The sequence below is a fragment of the Tachysurus fulvidraco genome, chromosome 9, assembly GCF_022655615.1.
Source record: "Tachysurus fulvidraco isolate hzauxx_2018 chromosome 9, HZAU_PFXX_2.0, whole genome shotgun sequence".
Taxonomy (NCBI): domain Eukaryota; kingdom Metazoa; phylum Chordata; class Actinopteri; order Siluriformes; family Bagridae; genus Tachysurus; species Tachysurus fulvidraco.
This window is the reverse complement of record NC_062526.1, coordinates 17659535-17682769: the sequence shown is the minus strand read 5'-3', so window position 1 is coordinate 17682769 and position 23235 is coordinate 17659535. Positions and strand designations below refer to the sequence as shown.

The 23235-nt window shown below is 40.4% G+C and overlaps 2 protein-coding genes and 3 pseudogenes across 8 annotated transcripts in view; 3 read left to right on the top strand and 2 right to left on the bottom strand.

The window, feature by feature from the left end:
* Window positions 1-23235, top strand: part of LOC113656616 — a 355645-nt pseudogene that overhangs the window by 162334 nt on the left and 170076 nt on the right.
* LOC113656619 (acetyl-CoA carboxylase 2) overlaps window positions 1-23235 on the top strand; it is a 332529-nt gene that overhangs the window by 202096 nt on the left and 107198 nt on the right. The window lies entirely within an intron of this gene.
* LOC113638514 overlaps window positions 1-23235 on the bottom strand; it is an 81201-nt pseudogene that overhangs the window by 1743 nt on the left and 56223 nt on the right.
* Window positions 11174-15130, top strand: LOC113638518 (annotated as a pseudogene).
* On the bottom strand, window positions 18321-20460 carry LOC113638515. Its single transcript, XM_047818594.1, has 6 exons — window positions 20072-20460; window positions 19346-19684; window positions 19219-19257; window positions 18976-19089; window positions 18818-18846; window positions 18321-18662 (listed from the first exon to the last, which is right to left on the bottom strand). The coding sequence occupies exons 1-6, from the start codon at window positions 20136-20138 to the stop codon at window positions 18540-18542; spliced, it is 711 nt and encodes a 236-aa protein (XP_047674550.1). The 5' UTR covers window positions 20139-20460; the 3' UTR covers window positions 18321-18539.

Genomic DNA, 23235 nt, shown 5'->3' with positions numbered 1-23235 from the left:
GAGAGAGAGAGAGAGAGAGTGTGTGTGTGTGTGTGTGTGAGTTACAGTAACAGATCACATGCTTTACCTTTCCTCTCCAGAGTCTCTCTGCCATAAGACACATACTTCTTTAACCAATCGATACAGGTGTCCTCCAGGTAGCTCTTCTCACCCACAGTGGCACCAGGATTATTATCCCACTTGTTCTTGGTGATCACAGCTTGTGGTTTAGTGTAGTCCATGTGAGAGTTTTCAGATCCAAACTGATGAAATCTTCTCCATCATAACCGTACTGTCTGTATCCTCTAACAGTCCCGTCATCATCCAGCTCACAGCCGTACATCTGCTGCACCGTGTGAACTCCTGCACACACACACACACACACACACACACACACACACACACACACACACACACACACACACACACACACACACAAACATTACATTTACATTTACAACATTTGGCAGACGCCTTTATCCAGAGCGACGTATAAAAGTGTGATTAAGTCTCTATCAATGAAAACAAACACACACACACACTTCTCTTGAAAGGAAGGTGTGATATCAAACTGTGTTAACTTTCATGTTTGAATTATCTGTGTTTACTTCTACAGGAAGTGAGCTACAAACACCACTGTGCAGACAGGAAGTGCTCTATAAACATCAGAACACAACAGGAGACACACTACACACTACATCACATGAACATGTTGCTAATAAACACAGCATCTGTTTCACTTCCATTACTACAGTTAGCAGAACATCAACTAGCTCTAGGACAAAGTCCTACAGAAACTGTTTTTAATGACATGATCTACTGGATGGTGCAACAGTCACTAACTTATTGGAGTACTAGTATAAAGAGTTAGTCTATAGTTTTATAATATAGAAATTGTTTAAAATCCAATTTCCAATTCCGGGAAGCACTTCTGAATACACGAATTGACTCCACACACTTAAAATCTTAAGTGGCGGCTGTTTTAAAAAAAAATTTTTGTAAAAATTGTTAATTTATACATAAGTATGTATGTTTTTTAAAGTAAACAAATTTATTTTATCAATTTGCCCCTGAAACTCGGAATCTTTTAGCCTGCACAAGTGCATCAATATCAGGCATTATGTCCCGAGTAGCGGCCAATTTTAGAATCTCATTTAAGTGCTTATGTGTGAGCTTTGAGCGGAGCTTCGTTTTATTAATGTTCATTACTGAAAACACTTGCTCACAAAGGTAGGTAGTCCCAAACATGCACAACATTTTTTGTAGCCAGTGCTGTTAATTTAGGATAGCCTGGCAGGCGATACTGATAAAATGTGTCCAAGCCCACAGAGGCACATTTATCCTTCAATTTTACATCACACTTCAAATCAATTATTTCAAGTTGCAGGTTAAGGATTTAGATTGGCCGGTGGAGCAGCAGAAGCAGCGCACACCCAGTAAGCTGGATGAGTGTTTCCTGCGCCCTGTGTCACTTCCTCGGCGCCAGAGCCTGCCATTTTTTTCCCGATCTGCACGCCGAGGTGTCCAGATCCTGGAAAACCCCATACTCTATGCGCACTTCTCCTAGTCACTCCTCGCTTTACGCGAATGTGGTTGGGGCTAAGGCGTGCGGTTATGGGGCAATGCCGCGTGTGGAAGAGACACTGGCAAGCTATCTCTCCCCTAACGTTGCATCATCGCCAAAGGCTCCGGTTTTCCCTACTAAGCTGCTACGTGCTACGACAGCCTTAGTAGGGAAGGCTTACACGGCAGCAGGTCAGGCCGCGGGCTGCCTCCACACCATGGGTGTGTTGCAGGCATACCAGGCTGACCTGCTACGTGATTTGGATGAGGGATTTAGCTCCGGGACGGCTGATATTGAGGAGTTGCGTCGCACTGCCGACTTGGCTCTTTGGGCCACGAAGCACACGGCGCAGGCCATTGGGCAGTCCATGGTGGCCCTGGTAGCCACAGAAAGGCATCTGTGGCTCACCTTGTCCGACCTCCCGGACAAGGATCGAGCTGTGCTACTGGACACACCGATGGCTCCTCCTGGACTGTTTGGCGACGCTGTAACGGCGGTCGTACACAAGTTCCAGGAGTCTAAAAAGCAGTCGGCTGCGTTTCAGCAGTACCTCCCTCGGCGATCTCATGGGGCTGTTCGGCGGCAGCTCCAGCCTGGTCCTTCCAGGCACCGCAAAGACCAGAGTCAGAGCGTGGCCACCCGATCTCCGCGGGCGGGGCCTAAGGGCTTAAGGCGACGTTCTAGGCCCAGGAAGGAGCAGGGTGACCTGAGGGTCACCCTCGCCTCCGACAAACGGGCAGTGGTGCATAGATCCTGATGATCTACGGTTGGGGGGATGGGGCACACCTCACGTGACGGTGCCCATCCCTCCCCTGCACCACCGAGGCGCTAGGCCATTGGCTCTGCCACAGGATGTGCTTCAGAGCACGGCCCCCCTCCAGCGGGCACCTCCCTCCACTTCCGCCCAAAGTCTCTGTACGGATGGGGGAGGCCCGCCGCCTCTCAGGTGGTCTCAACGGCCGCAGTACGTGGCTCCGGGCATTCGGGTCATGGAGGCCGGTCTGTCTGCCCTGCCACAAGATGTGCTTCAGGGCGCGGCTTCCCTCCAGCGGTTCGCTCCACACCTTTCCACCCGAAGGTTCGTTGTTGAGGGGGAGGGTCCGCCGCCTCTTGCGAGGCGCCATCAGCTGCAGGGCTTGGCTCCAGCTGCTCTGTGTGGGTCAGAGGCCAGGCTGGTGGGACCCGAGCAGGCTCTGGTCCTGGAACAAGAAGTGCACACACTCCTGAGGAAAGGAGCCATCGAGGTGGTCCCCCCCTCGGTTCGAGAGTCAGGCTTTTACAGCCCGTACTTCGTCATTCCGAGGAAGAATGGCAGGTTGTGTCTCATTCTAGATCTACGCTTCTTGAACCACTCTCTCAGCAGGCTCAGGTTCAGGATGCTCACCCTCAGGGAGGTCGTGACTCAGATCAGGTCAGGGGACTGGTTCGTCACAATAGATCTGGAAGACGCGTACTTTCATGTTTCCATCCTTCCTGCACACAGGAGGTTCCTGAGGTTTGCTTTCGGAGGCGAAGCTTACCAATATCGGGTCCTCCCGTTCGGCCTAGCACTCTCGCCCCGCACTTTCACGAAATGCGTCGACGCGGCACTGACCCCGCTGCGGCTCCAGGGCATCTGCATTTGAAACTACCTCGACGACTGGTTGATTCTGGCTCAGTTGGAGCGCCAGGCATTGCGCATCGAGATGTTGTCCTCGCCTGCATGAAGGTGCTTGGGTTTCGGCTAAACGCCAGCAAAAGCGTGCTCTCTCCAGCACAGAGAACCACCTTTTTGGGTGTGATATGGGACTCGGCCAGGATGCAGGCACGGTTGTCACCTGCTCGGGTCGAAGTCATCCTCACCTCGGTCAGGAGAGTGCGGGAAAGCCAGCCACACTGTGAAGCAGTTCCAGAGGCTGCTAGGGCTCATGGCTGCGGCGTCCAGCGTAATCCCGCTCGGCCTCCTGCACATGAGGCCCCTCTACTGGTGGCTCCGGGGCAGGGGCTTTTCTCTCAGGGGAAACCCATATCGTTCCATCGTCTCGCGGCGTGCCCTTCAAGCCTTGGATGTTTGGAAAGACCAAACGTTTCTGTCCCAAGGCCCCGTGTTGGGGGCTCCATGTCGCCGCGTGATGCTAACGACGGATACCTCCCTCACGGGGTGGGGTGCAGTCATGAGTGGCCACTCTGTGGAGCAGCCCACGTCTCTTGTGGCACATAAATTGCCTGGAGATGATGGCGGTGTTTTTGGGGTTAAAACACTTCCTCCCGGACCTGAGAGATGGCCCGCACGGACAATACTGCAGTGGTCTCCTACATCAACCATATTTCATATGGAGTTCATATGGCGGAGGTTCTACAGAGCCCAGGTGGATCTGTTTGCGACCCGGGAAACCTCGCACTGTCCCCTCTGGTTCTCTCTCTCTCACGTACATGGTACAGTCGTGGCCGAGGCTACATCTGTACGCTTTTCCTCCGATTGCACTGCTCCCTGGAGTTCTGGAGAGAGTTTGCCAGGATGGAGTCCGTCTCCTCCTGGTAGCACCTTGATGGCCGGGCAAGCCATGGTTTGCGGATCTGGTGTCCCTACTCGAGGGTCCTCCGTGGGAAATTCCTCCCAGGAGGGATCTCCTCTCACAGACGGGCGGAACCCTGATGCACCCCCGCCCGAGCTGTGGAGGCTGTGGCTGTGGCCCCTGAGGGTGCACAGTTCATAGCGGCTGGTCTCTCTACTGAGGTGGGAGAGGCCCTTCTCCGCTCCAGAGCTTCCTCCATTTACAGCCCCCGAACAGAAGCGACAGAACCGACTGTGTCCAGTGCAAGCACTGGTCACTTACCTCCGCAGGACGGGTCCGTGGAGAGAATCGGTGCAGCTGCTCGTCTGCTTTGGCCTGGTCCACTAGAGTGGCACTCCAAGACATCTGTGATGCTGCGGGTTGGTCCACCCTGCTGACCTTTGTCAGGTTCTATGACCTTGACCTCAGAGCCACCCCGGGCTCCTCTGTCCTACGTGCAGGTGCAGAGGCCCTCACTCTCTAAGCAGGGTCTGGTCAGTGTGGCGTGATTGGACACTCGTTCCCATAGCGTTTCGACGCAGCTCGAGTCCCGAAAGGGAACGTCTCTAGGTTACGACTGTAACCCTAGTTCCCTGAGGAACGAGATGCTGCATCTCCATGCCACACTCCCTGCATCCCTGCGGCGCTTACCTTCTCTCACAGGAGCTAGCGTCTTGTCCATCTCACAGCCATTTGTAGCTTCCTGTTTACGTGACATTACCCGCCGATGACGTCACGTCCCAATGCCTATTGGTCAGATTACACACGTGGTTCAGAGCGCAGTCACGCAGAGGGCGTTCCCATAGCATTTCGACGCAGCGTCTCATTCCTCAGGGAACTAGGGTTACGGTCGTAGCCTAGAGGCGATTCTTCACTGATAAAATCGAAAGTATCAGGAATAAAATAGGTGACGCTCAACATACAGTATGAGAGCAACCAGTGACACAATCTCACCTAAGGCTTTACAGAGCTTTACAAGTACAGGACAGGAAGAGTTAGATAAACTTATTACCACATCTAAATCAACAACTTGTTCTCTAGACCCCATTCCAACTAAATTACTGAAAGACGTGTTACATAAAGCTGGTGAGCATCTTCCTAATTTTATTAACTCCTCACTATCTTTAGGTTACGTCCTTAAATCCTTCAAGTTGGCAGTTATTAGGCCCCTCATTAAGAAACCTAATTTAGATCCAAATGTACTATCAAATTACAGACCTATTTCACATCTTCCGTTTATGTCTAAAATACTAGAAACGGTTGTGTCTGTTCAACTGAGCTCCTTCTTACAGGAGAACAATATCTTTGAAGAGTTTCAGTCAGGTTTCAGGCCCCATCATAGCACAGAAACTGCACTTGTTAAAGTTACAAATGACTTGTTCTTAGCTTCGGACCAAGACTGTATGTCAGTATTAGTTCTACTTGACCTTAGTGCTGCATTCGACACTATAGATCACAACATTCTCCTAGATCGCTTACAAAATTACACAGGTATTCATGGACAGGCTTTAAGTTGGTTTAGATCCTACCTGTCTGATCGATACCATTTTGTTGAATTAAATGGTGAATCCTCCAGTTTATTACCAGTTAGTCATGGGGTCCCTCAAGGATCAGTTCTAGGACCTCTGCTTTTCTCGATATACATGCTTCCATTAGGGAACATCATCAGAAGACATGGGATTAGTTTCCACTGCTATGCTGACGACACACAGTTATATATCTCATCAAAACCAGATGAAATAGCCAAAGTGTCCAAATTAACTCAATGCCTTAGGGGGATACAAGACTGGATGAGTTGTAATTTTCTGTTGTTAAACTCTGATAAGACAGAAATACTACTTATAGGTCCAAAAACCAGTGCACAGAAACTCTCACAATTTAACTTCCATTTAGAGGGATGTACTGTTACTAGTAGCTCGACAGTGAAAGACCTGGGTGTTATACTAGACAGCAACCTGTCTTTTGAGAATCATATCGCTCATACTACAAAAACAGCCTTCTTCCACCTTAGAAATATTGCCAAGCTGAGAAACATCCTGTCTGTATCTGATGCCGAGAAGCTAGTTCATGCATTCATGACCTCAAGACTGGACTATTGTAATGCATTACTATGTGGTTGTCCTGCATCTTTAATAAATAGGTTACAATTAGTCCAAAATGCAGCTGCCAGAGTTCTAACTAGGACTAGAAAGTATGACCATATAACCCCAATTTTATCATCTCTACACTGGCTACCTATTAAGTTTAGAATTGATTACAAACTGCTGCTACTTACATACAAGGCTCTTAATGGTTTAGCTCCCATGTAACACGTTACAATCCTTCACGCGCTCTGAGATCACAAAACTCAGGACTTCTGGTAGTCCCCAGAATATCTAAGTCTACTAAAGGTGGTAGAGCGTTTTCTTATTTAGCTCCCAAACTCTGGAATAGTCTTCCTGTCCTAGTGTTCGGGGCTCAGACACACTTTCCCAGTTCAAAAGCAGATTAAAAACTCATCTCTTTAGTCAGGCGTACACACACACATAATACATCCCATAAAATTATGCAGCAATACTTTTTCACCTTTTTTATGAACAGCAGATATGTTAATCCCTCTACACTGCTTTTCTCTTTCTACCCATCCCGAGGCATCCAGACATTGTACCAGATCCGATCGTCTTCCGTGCGATGAAGATTTTGGACCTCCACTGAGATGAGGCTGACTCTATGAGAATCCTGAGACATCTACAGATCTACCAGCTCCAGTTGGACTCTATGATACCAAGAGGAGATCTGAACTCCATGTGATCTTTACACCAATACAACATTTGTTTGACTGTATATTTGTAACCTCACCCCCCAGTGCCACCCATATGAAGTTGGGTTCCCCTTTGAGTCCGGTTCCTCTCAAGGTTTCTTCCTTACCAATTTAAGGGAGTTTTTCCTTGCCACTGCTGCCTGAGTCACCTCAGACTTGCTCATTGGGGATAAATACATACATACATACATGCACACTGTGAACTATATATATATATATATATATATATATATATATATATATATATATATATATATATATATATATATATATATATATATATATATCTTAATTTTTTACTATATTAGTTCTTTGTATTTCTTCTTATGTTTAACTTCTGTTCTATGTTTATGTTCTGTAAAGCTGCTTTGAGACAAAGCCCATTGTAAAAAGCGCTATACAAATAAACTTGAATTGAATTGAACATATTAAGCCCCTCAAACCCACTGATGTTATAGCAGCAATAAACAGTCTTTCCCTCACAGCCTTTTTATTCCCTCGTTATTCTCTCCTCGAAGCAGAAAGTGCAAGCTCCTCTCCTCGATCATGAAGACTTTCCCACCGCAGAAAGTTTACTGTTTATAGACGATTTATAAAGTTCCTGTGAATGAGCTGTAACTATAGAAACATATGAGATCGAGTGCACTCATATAACTGTCATTTGTATCTGCACCACTGTAAAGCCTACAGATTACAGAAAATTTATCAACACCTTCTTACCAATCAGGACACAGAATACAGCAGCACTGAGGAATGAAATAAACTGGTGAATAAACTGCACACACACAATGAATAATAAAGAGTTTAGAATATTGTACATGTCCAACTGATTAAGGTATTTTTACAGAATAAATTTTACTACCCATGTGATAATACAGACCTTTACAAGGACAGTTTATTTTTGTTCCTATAGAAACCTGCAGTTTCCATAGTGCAACCAAAATATACTGAATACCAGAAACAGGAATGATTAAGATTTATATCTCTTAATTGGAGGAAAGAAAGATTTTACATTGTCATTAAATTCTGATGATCATCAGTTAAGATCAGTCTACAATGGTAACTTATTAAAATATTTAGTTTGCTTTGTATTAAAAGTCAGTCCTACAACCTGGAGAACAGAGAGACACACAGACAGAACTGTACACAGCAGGAACACACCAGTCCATCTGGAAAGATTTGTAGTCCAAAGCCCTTGTGTTCACAAGTTCAGATCTGGCTCTCAATGTCAGAGAGAACAAGTACACAGGACAAGCAGCAGTGATTTACAGACCTGAACACTCTGACTACACACCACATTAAACCGCATCATGCAGTGTGTCTGTTGCAGATCAGCACGGTTATCTAAATAACACACACTAACACTTTGATTGAAAGACAGAGTGTGGACAACATGCATGAACAAACAAAGATTACAACTTCAGAGAGCTTTAGAATCCAGTATCAAAATAATCAGGGAACTGGTTAAGACTCACTCATCTCCTTCATATGGCTTGTTTCCAGTGTAACACTCAGATGATGGACAGAGCTGTGTGTGTGTGTGTGTGTGTGTGTGTGTGTGTGTGTGTGTGTGTGTGTGTGTGTGTGTGTGTGTGTGTGTGTGTGTGTGTGTGTGTGTGTGTGTGTGTGTGTGTGTGTGTGTGTGTGCAAACTGTTAGTTATCAGTCTTCAAGGACATAAATAAGGACAAGATATTAAAAGTTAAAAAAGGGCAAAAAAATAAACAACAAACATTTAAAGCAGCTGAAAGAAACAAGATAACTGAAAACCAAAGCATGAAGAAATAGTGAAATAAAAACTAAAATACAAAATAGTAATAACATATGTAATAACAGTTTTTGTTTTGTGCTGCTGCTGTTTTGTGCAGCACAGCATTACAGAAATTCTGTCTACTTTAGATTGTGAACATGTTGCATTTCTCAGCTCACTGTATATTTACAAAATAGATCATCTCATTTCTGTTCACTAACTCGTCTCATTTTCAGACCAGTGAAATCTTTTCAAAAAAGAATCAAAGTAAATTAGTTCAACAAACTCCAGGCAGGCTGCACAAATTTAAATCATGTGCAAAAAGTCACTTCAATATGCTCCTCTCTCCTCCTGTAGTGGAAAAGGGAACAAAAAAACATGGAAATTTGTTATTCTAGATCTTCACATGATGCCACGACTGAACTATCTGAAGAATTATTGGAACTATCTTGAAGAGCTATTGGTTATGTGATCAAGATTTTCTGGCTACAAACATGTGAAAGAATTTCGAGCTGGACAAAAAATTTACATTTTTAATGTACGGCTTTTAAAGAGCAGAGAAGACGGAAGATGAGTGTGTGTGCGTGTGTGTTACAATAACAGTTTACACACTTTACGTTTTCTCTGCAGAGTCTTTCTGCCATAAGACATATATTTATTTAACTAATCGGTACACTCTTTCTCCAGGAAGTTCTTCCACTCATTATTTTTAGCAGGATAATTATCCCACTTGTTCTTGGTCATCACAGCTTGTGATTTAGCTGCAGTCCATATGAGAGTTGTCAGATCAAAGCTGATTAAATCTTCTCCATCATAACCGTACTGTTTGTATCCTCTAACAGTCCCGTCATCATCAAGCTCACAGCCAAACATCTGAGTGAACTCCTGCACACGCACACACACACACACACACTGTTAATGTGATGAGGTTCAGCTGAAGTCCGTCTCTTTCAACGTTCTCCACTCAAACACCACACTTTACTCCTCATTGAGTTCTTCATCACTCACACATTTACATCTCATTCATTCATTCATTCATTTTCTACCGCTTATCCGAACTTCTCGGGTCACGGAGAGCCTGTGCCTATCTCAGGCGTCATCGGGCATCGAGGCAGGATACACCCTGGACGGAGTGCCACCATCGCATCGCAGGGCACAAACACACTCTCATTCACTCACACACTACGGACAATTTTCCAGAGATGCCAATCAACCTACAATGCATTTCTTTGGACCAGGGGAGGAAACCGGAGTACCCGGAGGAAACCCCCGAGGCACGGGGAGAACATGCAAACTCTGCACACACAAGGCGGAGGCGGGAATCGAACCCCGACCCTGACGGTGTGAGGCGAATGTGCTAGCCACTAAGCCATTTACACTAAATTTCATTTCTATCTCATTTCTCTGAATCTCTTTATTTCAGTGTGATTTTATCTCATATTAAAGACAGAAGATTTACTTCTTTACACTGATCAGGAGTGAGTTTAGAAAGTGACACACCTTCACTCTCTGTATATGTGTGTTTACCTGTAGTCTGATTAAAGCGCTGCATTTGAGTAATCACATGGGCTTTGAAAGCCACCTGATGATCATTTGCAATCCCTGTGATTCTGTTCCAGTGATCTGGATTATCAAAACTTATCCACTCCGTCTTTATGATTTCTCTCCTCTTACTGTCATAGCAGCCAAAGTGCTGTCCATCCAGCAGGCCCACAGCAGTGAATTCTGGGAAATGTATACCAGGTGTAATTCCAGTGTAGAAATACTGCAGCGAGTGTGTGACTGTAAAAGTGTAAAAACACACATTAACACTTATGGACACCTCGGGACGTCCATTAGGGGGCATAAATTCCCGATTTTTTAGCCATATCTTTCTCTGCGTTTCAGGCAGTGAAATGATTTTTTTTTTTTTTTTGCGTTATACATGTAAAACTTTACATGACATGTACTTTGGGAAAATAATTTATTAAATTATTCATCAGGTTTATAATTTTCTGTATTATAATTGTATACCCTTACGTGTAATTCATGAAAACAGACACTAAATTAAATGTATATAAAAATATATCAGGTTAATATTTTTTTTCATAAATCTGTTAATCTTTCTGTCTAGCTGAAGTTGTGTCCTTTCTCGAAGCAGAACTCTCTACCCAGCCTAAGGAGGAAGAGTGTGTATGATGAAGACTTTGATACAGTTTATTGATGAGATATTTTCTAGAGGAATGTCAATAGAATTTAATAACGGAATCTATTGATTTTTATTTTTTATTTTTGCTATAATTCTGATAGTAACTGCATAAGAAAAATCTGGATGCGGCTCAACGTTGTCTGTTTCTCAAATTTTAACATAAGACTCATGATTAACATTCTGAAATAAACAGAACTGATTTTTGTCTATCATTTGCAGGCAGAGCGTCACAAATTTTAAACTGTATTGATATAAATATATTATAATAATATTTATTGCTGTATTGTGTAATAGCTTAGAGGTGAACTTCATAAATTCAGTTAATTCAAACCAAGCATTAGTTTTAAATTAAACAATTTAACTTAATTAAAGTTCCATGAAAAGTAAAGTTAATAAGTAAACTTTTAGAACACGCATTTTTTTTCTCTCTCTTGGTATCCGTAGCTGAGTGGGCGGGACCAGATGTCAGACGACTGATGACACGATGTGGCGATGTGCACTATGATTCGTCAGTGTCCTGCCGTGCGTGTGGATCAGGGTTCTGATTGGTCACCGAGCAGCGGGTTTTGACTGTTTTTTTTATAGTGTTTGAGGAAGTCAGTTTCAGAGAGTCTATTAGTCAGGAATATACACAAATTACTTACTTTTTTATTATATTTAAAACCCACCTTGCTTTATATCTATGAATGTATTTTTTAGAATTAATTCGAGACATGGACGGTGGTCTATAAACTGAACTTCTACGGCTAGTGGCTAATATTATGCTACAATATTAGTGTTAGGAGTTTAGGCGTGTTTAGGATTTTTGCCGGAATGCGGGTGGGTTTTTAATACTGGACATTGTACAGACATGTTGTGTGTTCAGGAGTGTTTTATTTCAGCTCCAGGGAAATCCATCCTGCACGGAGAGCATGCTGTAGTACACGGGAAGGTAAAGAGTTTTATCTTCAAAACACACTTCATTTTCTGATCTGATTTCTCTCTTCCTCTTGAATGCTGCAGTTGTTAGAAATAAAAAGATCAAGTGTTTCAGAGGTGAATTTACTGATCCATCAGACTTGGTATAAATCTGATCTCTAGACTTGACACATATCAGTTTTCAGACCCACACTAGAGTGATGTGAGCTGTGAAGAAGGTGAAGTGAGTCTCCTCACAGCTCTTTGACCAGAATCAAGCATTTTTGTATCTGCTGCTTCTGGAGCTCAGTTTAAAAACTTGTTTAAACCGATTTTCTGTTAATGTTCTTGAACAGGTGGCGTTGGCTGTGAGCTTGAACCTGCGCACGTATCTGCGGCTGCAGGTCACGTCTTCATCTGAAGTGTCCATCAGTCTCCCGAACATCGACACCTTCCTGTGCTGGAACACCAGTGTGCTGAAACCACTGCTGTCTCACTGTACAGGTAGAGCTGATCACTTCACACTCTTCACGATCTGTACAGAGACACAGCCTGGTGTACAAGTCCTCCCTGTGTGTATGTGTAGGTGTAGGTGAAGGTGAGTGTAGAAGCTCCACAGAGCTGGACTGAGCTCGTGAGGAAGCTGAGGGAATTTACAGCCATCTCTGATGGATCCACAGACACTAGGAGCATGGCGGTGCTGGCCTTCCTCTACACCTACCTGTGTGTGTTCTCCCAGTCAGAGTAAGAGCGAGTCTGCCTCACACATTACAGTGACCCTGTGCTTTTATTTTTACTAGACTAGTTTATAAGTGATATAAAATATGTAACGTAATCATGATTTTGGAGAAGATTGTGTAGAAGCTCCTGCTGCTTCTCTTTGGGTTTTGTGTAAGTTATTATATTGAAGTGTTTGCAAAATGAATTTCCTCTTATTAATAATCTAGTACACTGTTTACAAAGTTGGATGAAGATTTAATGAAATGTGTAATAACAAGTTCCATCACATTTTGTGTGTGTGTGTGTGTGTGTGTGTGTGTGTGTGTTTAACTCCAGAATCCTGCCCGGTCTGAAGGTGTGTGTGTGGTCTGAACTGCCTACAGGAGCAGGTTTGGGGTCCAGTGCTGCGTACACTGTGTGTGTCTCTGCTGCCCTGCTCACCGCAAGAGGTACCATCAGATCTCCTTGTACACAGAGCCAAGAGACAGCCAGGTCTCACTCTCTCTCTCTCACACACACACACACACACACACACACACACACACACACACGCACAGGAGTAGGCAACTGCAAATGTGATTGCATCATCTCTTAAGGTCAGTTGTGTGTTCTTATTAATTAAGAGCAATAGAGATGCACATGAGTGAACGGGGACCTCTGAGGTTTGTTGTGTGTTTCAGGTGGAGTGTGTTATGTGTTGTGTTGTTATTGTGTGTGTCAGGTGGAGTGATGACGAGCTGGAGCTGATCAATAACTGGGCATTTCAGGGTGAAACAATCATACATGGCAACCCATCAGGAGTAGATAATGCAGTGGAGACGTGGGGTGAGGCTCTGCTCATATTTAATCAAGCTTCTTGTTTTCAGTTCTGATAAAATAGTCAGAATTTTGGATTCTGACTTTCAGAATCAGAATTAGAGAATTGTTTTGATGTTTAAAAAAAAAGAAATCAGTAAAACTTAATGAACAGGTCATAAGATAAGATAACATATATAACACATTATCACACATTATCTTTATTAACACATTATCTTTATTCTTCCCACAATGGGGAAATTTCTCATAAAAAGTACAGACAAAAAAAAAAACCACACCCACTCAGTGATTTTACAGATTAGGTGTTTAATCATTCACGCAACTCTGCTGACTTATGATACTGTTATTACACATTATGTAGATGATCAGTGTTTAATAGTGGCATCCAGATGAGGATGTGTTCCCTTCTGATTCTGGTTCCTCCCAAGGTTACTTCCTCATATCATCTCAGGGAGTTTTTCTTTTCTGCCGTCGCCTCAGCTTGCTCGTTAGGGATAGATATATAGTATTTTAAATTTACAATTAATATTTTTTACATTAATTTTAAACTTTAATTGTATATATTAATTTATTTATTTTTATCCTTATTTTTTCTTATTATTATTATATATGTATTTACTTTTTCTCTCTCTTCTGTTTCCATACTTCTGTAAAGCTGCTTTGAGACAATGGGGAATTGTTAAAAGCGTTATATAAATATAGAATTTGAATTTAAGAACATCTTTTCTCTTTGTGACTGAGGAAAATATCAACTGATGGTCAGTTAGATATTTGTTAGTAATTTCACTTGAAGTGAATTGATGTTGAGAAGAAATAATCATTTTGAACCTTAACTACATCACAGATCCACAGGATGTAGACTGAAAGCACTTCCTGTGTTGTGAGACTTAGAAAACTTTAATGAGGAAATGTATCCAGCTGCAAAGCACTTTGGGTAAATTCTACTCCTAATGTGTGCAGCAATGTTTTGATGCTGATAAACATACAGAACTTTACAGCCGAGAATAAAATAAAATACATTCAGTGTAAAACATTTAGGCTCCGAACTGATGAACTGATCTCACATCTTCATCATCTGCAATCCTGAAAACTTTCTATTCAGGGGCCATAAAAAAGTGTATTGACACGGTGTATCTCAGTGTGGTATGGGAACAGCACCAGTCTAGACTGCAGAGAGTTGTGCGCTTAGCTGAGTGCATCACTGCTCTCCCCTCTCTGCAGGACATCTACCTCAAACGCTGCAAAAACAGAGCTGTTAAAATCATCGAGGACTCAATCCACCCCAGTAACCATTTTTTCACTTTGCTGCCATCTGGTAAGCACTTCCGTAGGCTGATGGCAAAAACCGAGAGACTTAGGAGGAATTTCTTCCTCCAGGCCATCAGGCTCCTAAACTCAAAACCAGTCTCTTAACATCTTCATGTCTCCACTTAATATTCACTTGATCAGTAAGATATTCATCATTCACTACCTCACATTGACATACTGAAAGTGTCAATCTGTTTGCACATTTGCCTCTTGCATATTCCTGTGTATCTTAATATTTAAGACTACAGTATAATGCACATATGCACATTGCCTTTTGTACAAATATCTCAATATTTAAGACTACAGTTTACTTTCATGCACACTATTTTTCATTCTATATTTAATTCCACAGTATACATCATCTTTTATATTTTATTCTTATATTTTTATTGTTTACTTTTATTCCACTCTTTCATAGCTATATTTTCATCTGTGTTGTACTTTTTAATATTTGCACTGTCCATGGAGCGGACCTGACTCACATTTCACTGCTGGTTATATATGCTCTATATGATTGTGTATGTGACAAATAAAAATCTTGAATCTTAAATTTTGAATCTTGATAGCGCTTTCACCAGCAGAGGTCCTCATCGAGCTCTGATTTGAAAAGCTTCGAGTAATGAACCTTTTCCCGATACAATTGGGTTGAAAGCTTCACTGCTTCAAGAAAGCTTCACTTCGCCATCACTACCATGATCCTGGAGAAACGTTGTCTCATTTTGCTATGTACTGCAACACCTATATATGGTTGAAATGGCAATAAAAGCTTCTTGACTCTTGAAGAACCGGAAGCAGTACAGTGTTGTAAATATGTTTTTTTCTTCTTCAATAGAAGGGTATGCTACAGTATTATAGATAAAAGTATGTATAAAAGCATATAATCAAAGTATAATAAAATAATAGAATTCTAATTAAACAATAACAAATATTTCAATATATTCAAGGCGTTGTACAAATACGTATGAAAATGTCTTGTTTCTTAGTCGCACCTCCTTTTTTTTTGCCACTTTCTGAATAAACTATTTTCCATGTAAAATAATCATTATATCAAGTTAATTAATAATGTTTTGTTGTTTTTTAAGGTTTCTTCAAAAGCATGAAATGCTGCATCGTACATGATACTTCTGCAGTAAGATAAACTAATAAAATGTTCATTTAATTCCCGTAAGTTATTTCATCAAAATAAAACAAAAACTCACAACACTAATTAATGCTAATAATAACAATTATTTATTATAATTATTATTTTGTTATTAGTATAATTATTATTACTATTATTATTATTAATTTAATAATTAAATATTAATAATTTATCTTTAAATACCACAGTATCTAATATACTATACCAACAGGGGGCAGGCCACTAAAAAAGGGGGGCTTGTGGCTCTCACCCCCTTCAAGTTCACAGTTCAGGTGCACACTCCATTCAAATTCTCATTCTATGCATTTATAGATATTGTGTGTGTGTGTGTGTGTGTGTGTGTGTGTGTGTGTGTGTGTGTGTGTGTGTGTGTGTGTGTATTATACAACAAAAATGACATCATCAGTCACATATACACAGTCAATGGAATTCTATATTGCACAATTAGCAGGTTCATTTCCAAACATTTGAGGACATTAAGGGACACCTAACTCAGGCTAATCCATATTATATTACATGCAAGAATGGACAGGATGAATACTTAATTATTCCTTCTCTGATGCAAGACAAAGACGGTCAACAAAAGACAGACATAAAAGAGATACAGTATACATAATATGTGTGCAATAAACAGTAACTGACCATTTAAACAGTAACTATATTTAACTAATAAATATGAAGTCCAGCAACAATCTGTAGTTCTGGTCAGTGATACTGTTTACACTAGGGTGTGTGGGGTAAGAGGTGATGCTCATGGATTTCCTGTATGGTGTCACAATCAGGAGGAGGGAGACAGACCCATACGCAGGATAGCTTCAAATACATAGGGTTTAATAACTAATAAATACAAAACAAGGAAAATGACGAGGCACATGGCGAGGTAGATGGGGAGCAAGGAACACGGCAAGGCAGATAAGGGGGAGCAAGGCACACAGCGAGGCCGGTGGGGGAGCAAGGCACACGGCGAGACACTTTGGGGAGCAAGGCACACGGCAGGACAGGTGGGGGGAGCAAGGCACACGGCGAGACAGGTGGAGGGAGCAATGCACACAACGGCGCAGCCAGAGAGGGCAGAGCAACGTCCACAGCCGAGCTGAAGGGCCGAGCACAGTCCCGACGCACCGCGGCCAGACCCACGTCTTGAAGACCAGATATAAGAGGGAGGGAGTAAGGGAGGGTGGGAAAAATAATTCGCCAGCGCTGGCCTGCAACACCCCTCTGCGGATGAAGTGAGGCAACGTACTCCTCGGTGAACCGGAAACAGAGCGGTATTCCCCACCGGAACAGGTGCGGGGCGATGCCGCAGGGCACCAAAACGGGGACAAAAACGGGACAGTGACACCCTCCACGGCACAGAAGTGAGGCAACGTCCTCCTTGGTGAACCGGAAACGGAGCGACGTCCCTCACCGGATAAAATTTCGAAGCGATTGATTTTTGTCACACACAAAAAAATATATATTTATATGTCAATATAGGAGTTCATTACATCCAAATCCAACAGTTTCCAGTTTGTTTTGGAGTCTCCCCACCTCTAACTACAGTACACAGTGTGCCTGACTATATGCCAGTCTGAGTTGCTTCCTCTCAATAGAGCTAAAAGTCAGTGCTTTCTTGATTAAAAAACAGCTCTAAAATGAATAAATAAACTCAAATAAACCACAATAAACCAGAGACGTGAAGTTTTGTAATTCAACCAGATTTTTCTCTTGGAATACACCTAAGGTAAAAGCAAAGGTGGTGCCATGGCTTCTCAGTTGCTTTGTGGTTTTTTTCCTTGTATTTCTGGGAATATTGGTCACAACCAGGATGAGGGAGACAGACCCATACACAGTATAGCTTCAAATACATAGGATTTAATAACTAATAAATACAAAACAAGGAAAATGACGAAAACTAAACAATACAAAGGACAAGGAAACAATGACGTTACACAGACACTACATAGACAATTATTCCATGATGCAGTTAGTTAGAATGTTAGTTAGAATGCTCTCCACTGCTAATCTGTTGCAGCAGAGCTGCTGTTTTAGGTTGGCTCAGCTCATCTTTTGGAGGAAGTCGGGGTGTTGATGGGCCTTTTTGTTAATGTGTGACATGATCAATCAGGTGACATTGTCAGCTATCTTCACAACAAGCTGCTCTCATTTTACACCATGAACCCCTGAGTGAAGTATGAACTCTGCTCCCCGTCCTGAATTCTAAATTCTAGCAATTGTTCTTTATAAATTGAACATTTTTAACAATGAATATGAATGACTTAGATTGACAGGTTAGACAAGGATTTTATATAAAATAGGGCTAATAGAAACAATTTAAGTATGCACTTCTATGTTACTGGGTGCTGCTGTGATGAGAAAGAGGATTAGCCAGTTGAGACTCTTTCATGTTTCTGTTTAAAAGCTAATGTAGTTACACTACTGAACAGTAGTGTAATGCAGACTGGTTATCTATTATTTTTTTCCTAGTTCAGCTAGAATTATAAGGTTACTTTAACATGTAATATCAAATTCCAGTTTTTCATCTTTATGCAAAATTAATGCAAAACTGTTCATCATAAAATCAAAAATGTTTCTTTTTGAAGGTAAATATTTTATTACATTGAATACCAATTTGATAGACAGTAACACAGCTCAGAATAAATGAGATGTACATAATATTGATAAATGCACGATACCATAGATCTACATAGTTACCATATTATAGTTATGATTAAATGCAATGTATTTTCTGTTACTATAATATGCAGGAAACTATGACCACCTCCTCTATCAGCTCAACATTGTTTATCATTAGTAGCAGTACATAATACATTATATCAGCTCGTAATCACATCTTTGCTAAATTATTGTCTGATAGCAAAATATACAACATGTGTATATATTATTTCACTACTTCTTCCTGTCTTCTTTGTTTTCTTCTTAGAGAACTGCAGAGCAGCGTAGTTCACTGAATCACTCTCTTGCTCCTGCAGTAATACAGAAAACATGTCAGAGCAGCTGGAAGAGTTTATTTCTGCTCCAGAGAAGATATGCCTTCATAAGCTACAATGAGTATTCATAGTATTCTCCTATACATGCTTATCCCAATGTATTTTTTTTAAATATGTATTTTCAGATTTACCTCATCATCATGTCTGTCAGTTATATCACCTGAAGTTAAACAGAAATTTTTTTTCCCATGAATTCAATATATATATTTTTTTTCATTTAATCATGCACAATATAATATAACATTGTATGTTTTATATTTTTGTTACATTGAAAAATGTAAAAATATACCAGTCTGTGTTTTTCTGTGCTTCAGTATGATGAAGATCAGGACACCAAGAAGAAACACAGTCACTGAACCAAACACCACAATCAGCATGAAGAACACTGCATTAGACGCTGAACCTTGAAAAAAGGAAAAAATGGCTTTTGCAGCTAAATCATATTTTGAATTGTTAAACATTGACAAACATATAAATATGATTTTATAGAAAGGCTGTACATGTCTTTAAGTAGAACAGAAAATTTACAAACCTTTAGCTCTGTCTGAGATAGACAATGTTTTATTTCCTGCTGAGAAAAGGAAACATTATTTGTATAAACATCAGTCATATCAAGCTACTACTAATTTACAGAAACTCTTCATTCTTTATAAATTTACTTTTCAGTTGTAAATATGTGGAGTTACTGAAGATCATGTTCTCAGTGAAGCTGCAGTAATAGAGTCCTGTATCAGAGACGTTTACTGCAGTGATTGTGAGAGACGTTTTACTGCCATGAACAAACATCACTATTCTCTCACTCTCACTAAAGAAGTAACACGATTTTGATGGAGCTGATGTCAAAAACCTTTTACACCCAAGAAGAAGTGGAACTGAATCACACGACTGTTTAAACCAGAAGATCATAGCTGGATTTTTCAGATCATGTTGGCACCAAACAGTGACATTATCTCCAGCTTCTGCCTCCAAAATTTGAGCTTCTGCCTCTAAGAGCAAACCTGTAACCCAGAAAACAGACTCCTAATGTATAACGTAAATTATTTTCTTAGCAAATATTCCACAAAATATTACATTCAGGATTAATTTTTGCTGATCCATATGTTTCTAAATAAACTGCCTTTATCTCTTACACAATTAACTGAATATAATAACATTTATACACTGAGAAATTGGGACAATGTGAAAGTATTACAAAATTTTAATAGGCTTTGGTTTTAGCTTAAAGTTGACATTAACAAACAGTTAAATAAGTGCTTATTTTAATTTGGGCTATGAAGTGTTTTGTGCAAGTATCACTGTGGTGACTATTCAGACTATCCAATCTTACAGGTCTGTAATATGTTTGTCAGTTAATTTAATTAATTAATAAGGTTATTATCACTTACCAGTGATGCAGAGAAACAAAGGCAGAGTCATAATCTGAACCATTGCTGTTGCTGAGCCACATGCCATTGTGTATGAGGTGAGACAGACAGAGGAAACTGTGTGTTGAGCAAACCAAATGATGATTTATCTGTGTGTAGGGGGTGTGTTGAGTATATCAACAGCATGTAATACTTTTTTAATTTACAATTGTTTTAAGGATTCGGACTTTCTTTTTAAGTAAGACCAACACATTTTCCAGTAATGTTTTGTGTTCAAGCTGAATTGAAATAAACAGTTTGTAATCATTTCAAAGTGGATATAGAAGTGGATATTCAGAACTCTCAGATCCTGTTGAGGTTATAAAGGGGACTATAAAGGGAACAGTGTAACATCCCAGGGTTTACAGCTGAAAATGTGTTGGCAAATGAATCTGATTCCTAAATTGTATAATGTTCTTAAATATTTGTACAAAACATAATTGTAGATTATGATGTCATACCACATCCTCACATAGTAAAATATGTAAAGTAAAATATTTGTAACCTGACGTTTGTCTTTTTCCTGTTATAGTACTGGCCTATAGATTTAAATTAAAATGTAAAAGTTTACTAAAGGAGAATTAAAATGTATAAGAGAACTAAAAATCTGAAAAGGCAGGTACTGAAAAGTCTTGTAGCACATAAATATACAGTATATTTGTGATAAAGCAGATACTAACACCATCTCTGCTTACATACATTTGGAAAATAGACAAATCTTTAAATATAAAGACTGTATTGCATTTTATTATATTAAAACATTATCAAAAACTCATATTCAAACATTATTGAAACCTAATGATTTATGCCCAATAAATCTAATACTGCTGATCACATAACAAAATAAGTAACCCCCAGATGAGCAGATTTGTAACTAAGCAAACTTAGTAAAACAATGGGTAAAATAATGAAAACAAATTCCTTCCCATGCTGAGTTTCATTTGTTATGTAGGCTATGTGTAAAATGAATGCATTTCATGGTGATACGATGCACGTCAACACTCTACCGGTAGAGTGGAGGTGAAATTTTTAATGATAGAACCAGGCAAAACCATGTACAATAAATAAAAAGACATAAAAATCTTCCACTAGCACAAAATAAAGTCCCTTTACAGTTAAACATATTCAGTGAAAATAAATATGCTGCCAGGCAATGAGAGATCACTACGTCCCACTTGCTTAAACGCCAGCTTTGTTGATATTTTGTCACAGATGTGTTATGTGATCACATGGATTTATTTGTGTGCTGTTGTCTGTATTAATGCACTTAACTATTGAACTAGTGCACCATGCTTTATTAAAGTACAGCAAGTCAACTACTAGTCAATTATGCGTTTTGGCCTTCTGAGAAAAAGCTTCAGATCAGCACGTGATTTTTGAAGAATTTTTGTTTTGTCAACCTCAGGTTCAGAATTAGCACTATATCTAGTAATGTATGCTTATTTAGAATCAAGTTTGTTGGTCTGTATCAAATTTAAAATTAATGTGCTGTGATGTTATTTTTAATAGTATTGTAACTTTAGTGAAGATTAATTTATGCATGAATGGATTTAGAATAAAGCAATTGTAAAGTATTAGAATAGAGAGTTGTAGCCTTTTTATACTAATGATATGAAAGGTATCCATTTAATTGTTTAAATTTTTTTTGTCCCTTAGTAATCCACTGTGTGTGATCTAACCCTAGCTATGGAAAATAAAAATTGTTTTTGAGGCTTTGATGCAGCAAGTAGGGGCAGGAGGTTGTTTTTAGTGGTGCAACGAAAAGAGACGTGCATCAGCTTTGCGGTTGGAAAATATTAAAACCACTGTGAATGTCTTTCTCTGAAATGGACAGATGCATTTGTTTAAACAAAAGCTTGTGGTTGGTTGTGTAGTCTGTGCATGTTTAGAGTCCAATCCAAAATTAAAAGAAATAAATGTGTATTTGGCCCTATATTATTGTTTATCAGTTTAATTTTTTTATTGTTTAATTTTTTTAATAGATGAGGGAATCCTATTAGATCAGTCGGTAAAAAAGTATGTACAGAAAAACACTGACCACATTGAAAGTGGAGATTCTGTCCCCTCTAGCTTTACAATGTAGGATCTTGAAATGTAGAAATTTATACTAGTAACTGTGATCTTAATTTAGGTATTCAAAGCCTAATAATACTGGAAAGTATGATAAGGACACTGCTGGTTAAAAGGTCAAATATAGCAAGGAAAGAGGGACACAGTCAGTAGAATAAAATGTATTTTATCAGGAATTATCTTTCTATGTTTCTATCTTTCTTAGTGGTTAGCACGTTCGCCTTACACCTCCAGGGTCGGGGTTCGATTCCCGCCTTTGCCTTGTGTGTGCATAGTTCACATGTTCTCCCCGTGCGAGTGGGAGTGATTGAGAATGGCCATCCCACTCACAGGAGAAGGAATCCTTTGAGTGGAGGCACCTTGCTGTTGAGACGCCAGACCATGGCTTTAGCACGTATCATATGAGCTAAACACATCAATCATTGTGACATGACTGCAGAAACAGAATCTACACCTGACTCATCTGAATTATGTCCAGATGCAGCCATATTCCCTCAGACTTTCAAGAAATGCTGAGTTCAGGTCAGGCCCCAATAAGAATATGATATATAAAAAAAAACTTCACAGAGAACTGTTGTGTCAAAATAGATTGTTTTTAAGTTGATGTGTGTGTGTAAATGCTGTGATGTCCTGTTGTTATGTGTTATGTTTATGGGGACCGCTAGGGGCAAGTATGAGTAAATTGAAGAGAGAACAATGGGAATAGAATAAAGAGTGACAAGCACAAGCATGTATGTGTGCTTAGATTGTTAAAATCAGTTAATTTTTCCTGAACTCGCATTCTTCTGACTTCCTGACAACATAATACCCACAGACTAAAGGTATCATTCATAGTATAAAATCCTATATGTGAGAGGTTTGAGCTGGTAAAAGAGGCTTCACATTAATCAAACACTTTCATTTCCTAAAATTTCCTAAAACAACATAATTACTGTGTAATCATAAAACACTTGGGTTTCACTATTAATCTATGTGAGAAATATAGCTGTTAGTTATGATAGAAGCAGATTATTCCAAGCTTTTTCAAAAGTCAGTTATTTTGTCCTCACGTTCTCCATCCAGTTATCTCTCTTATC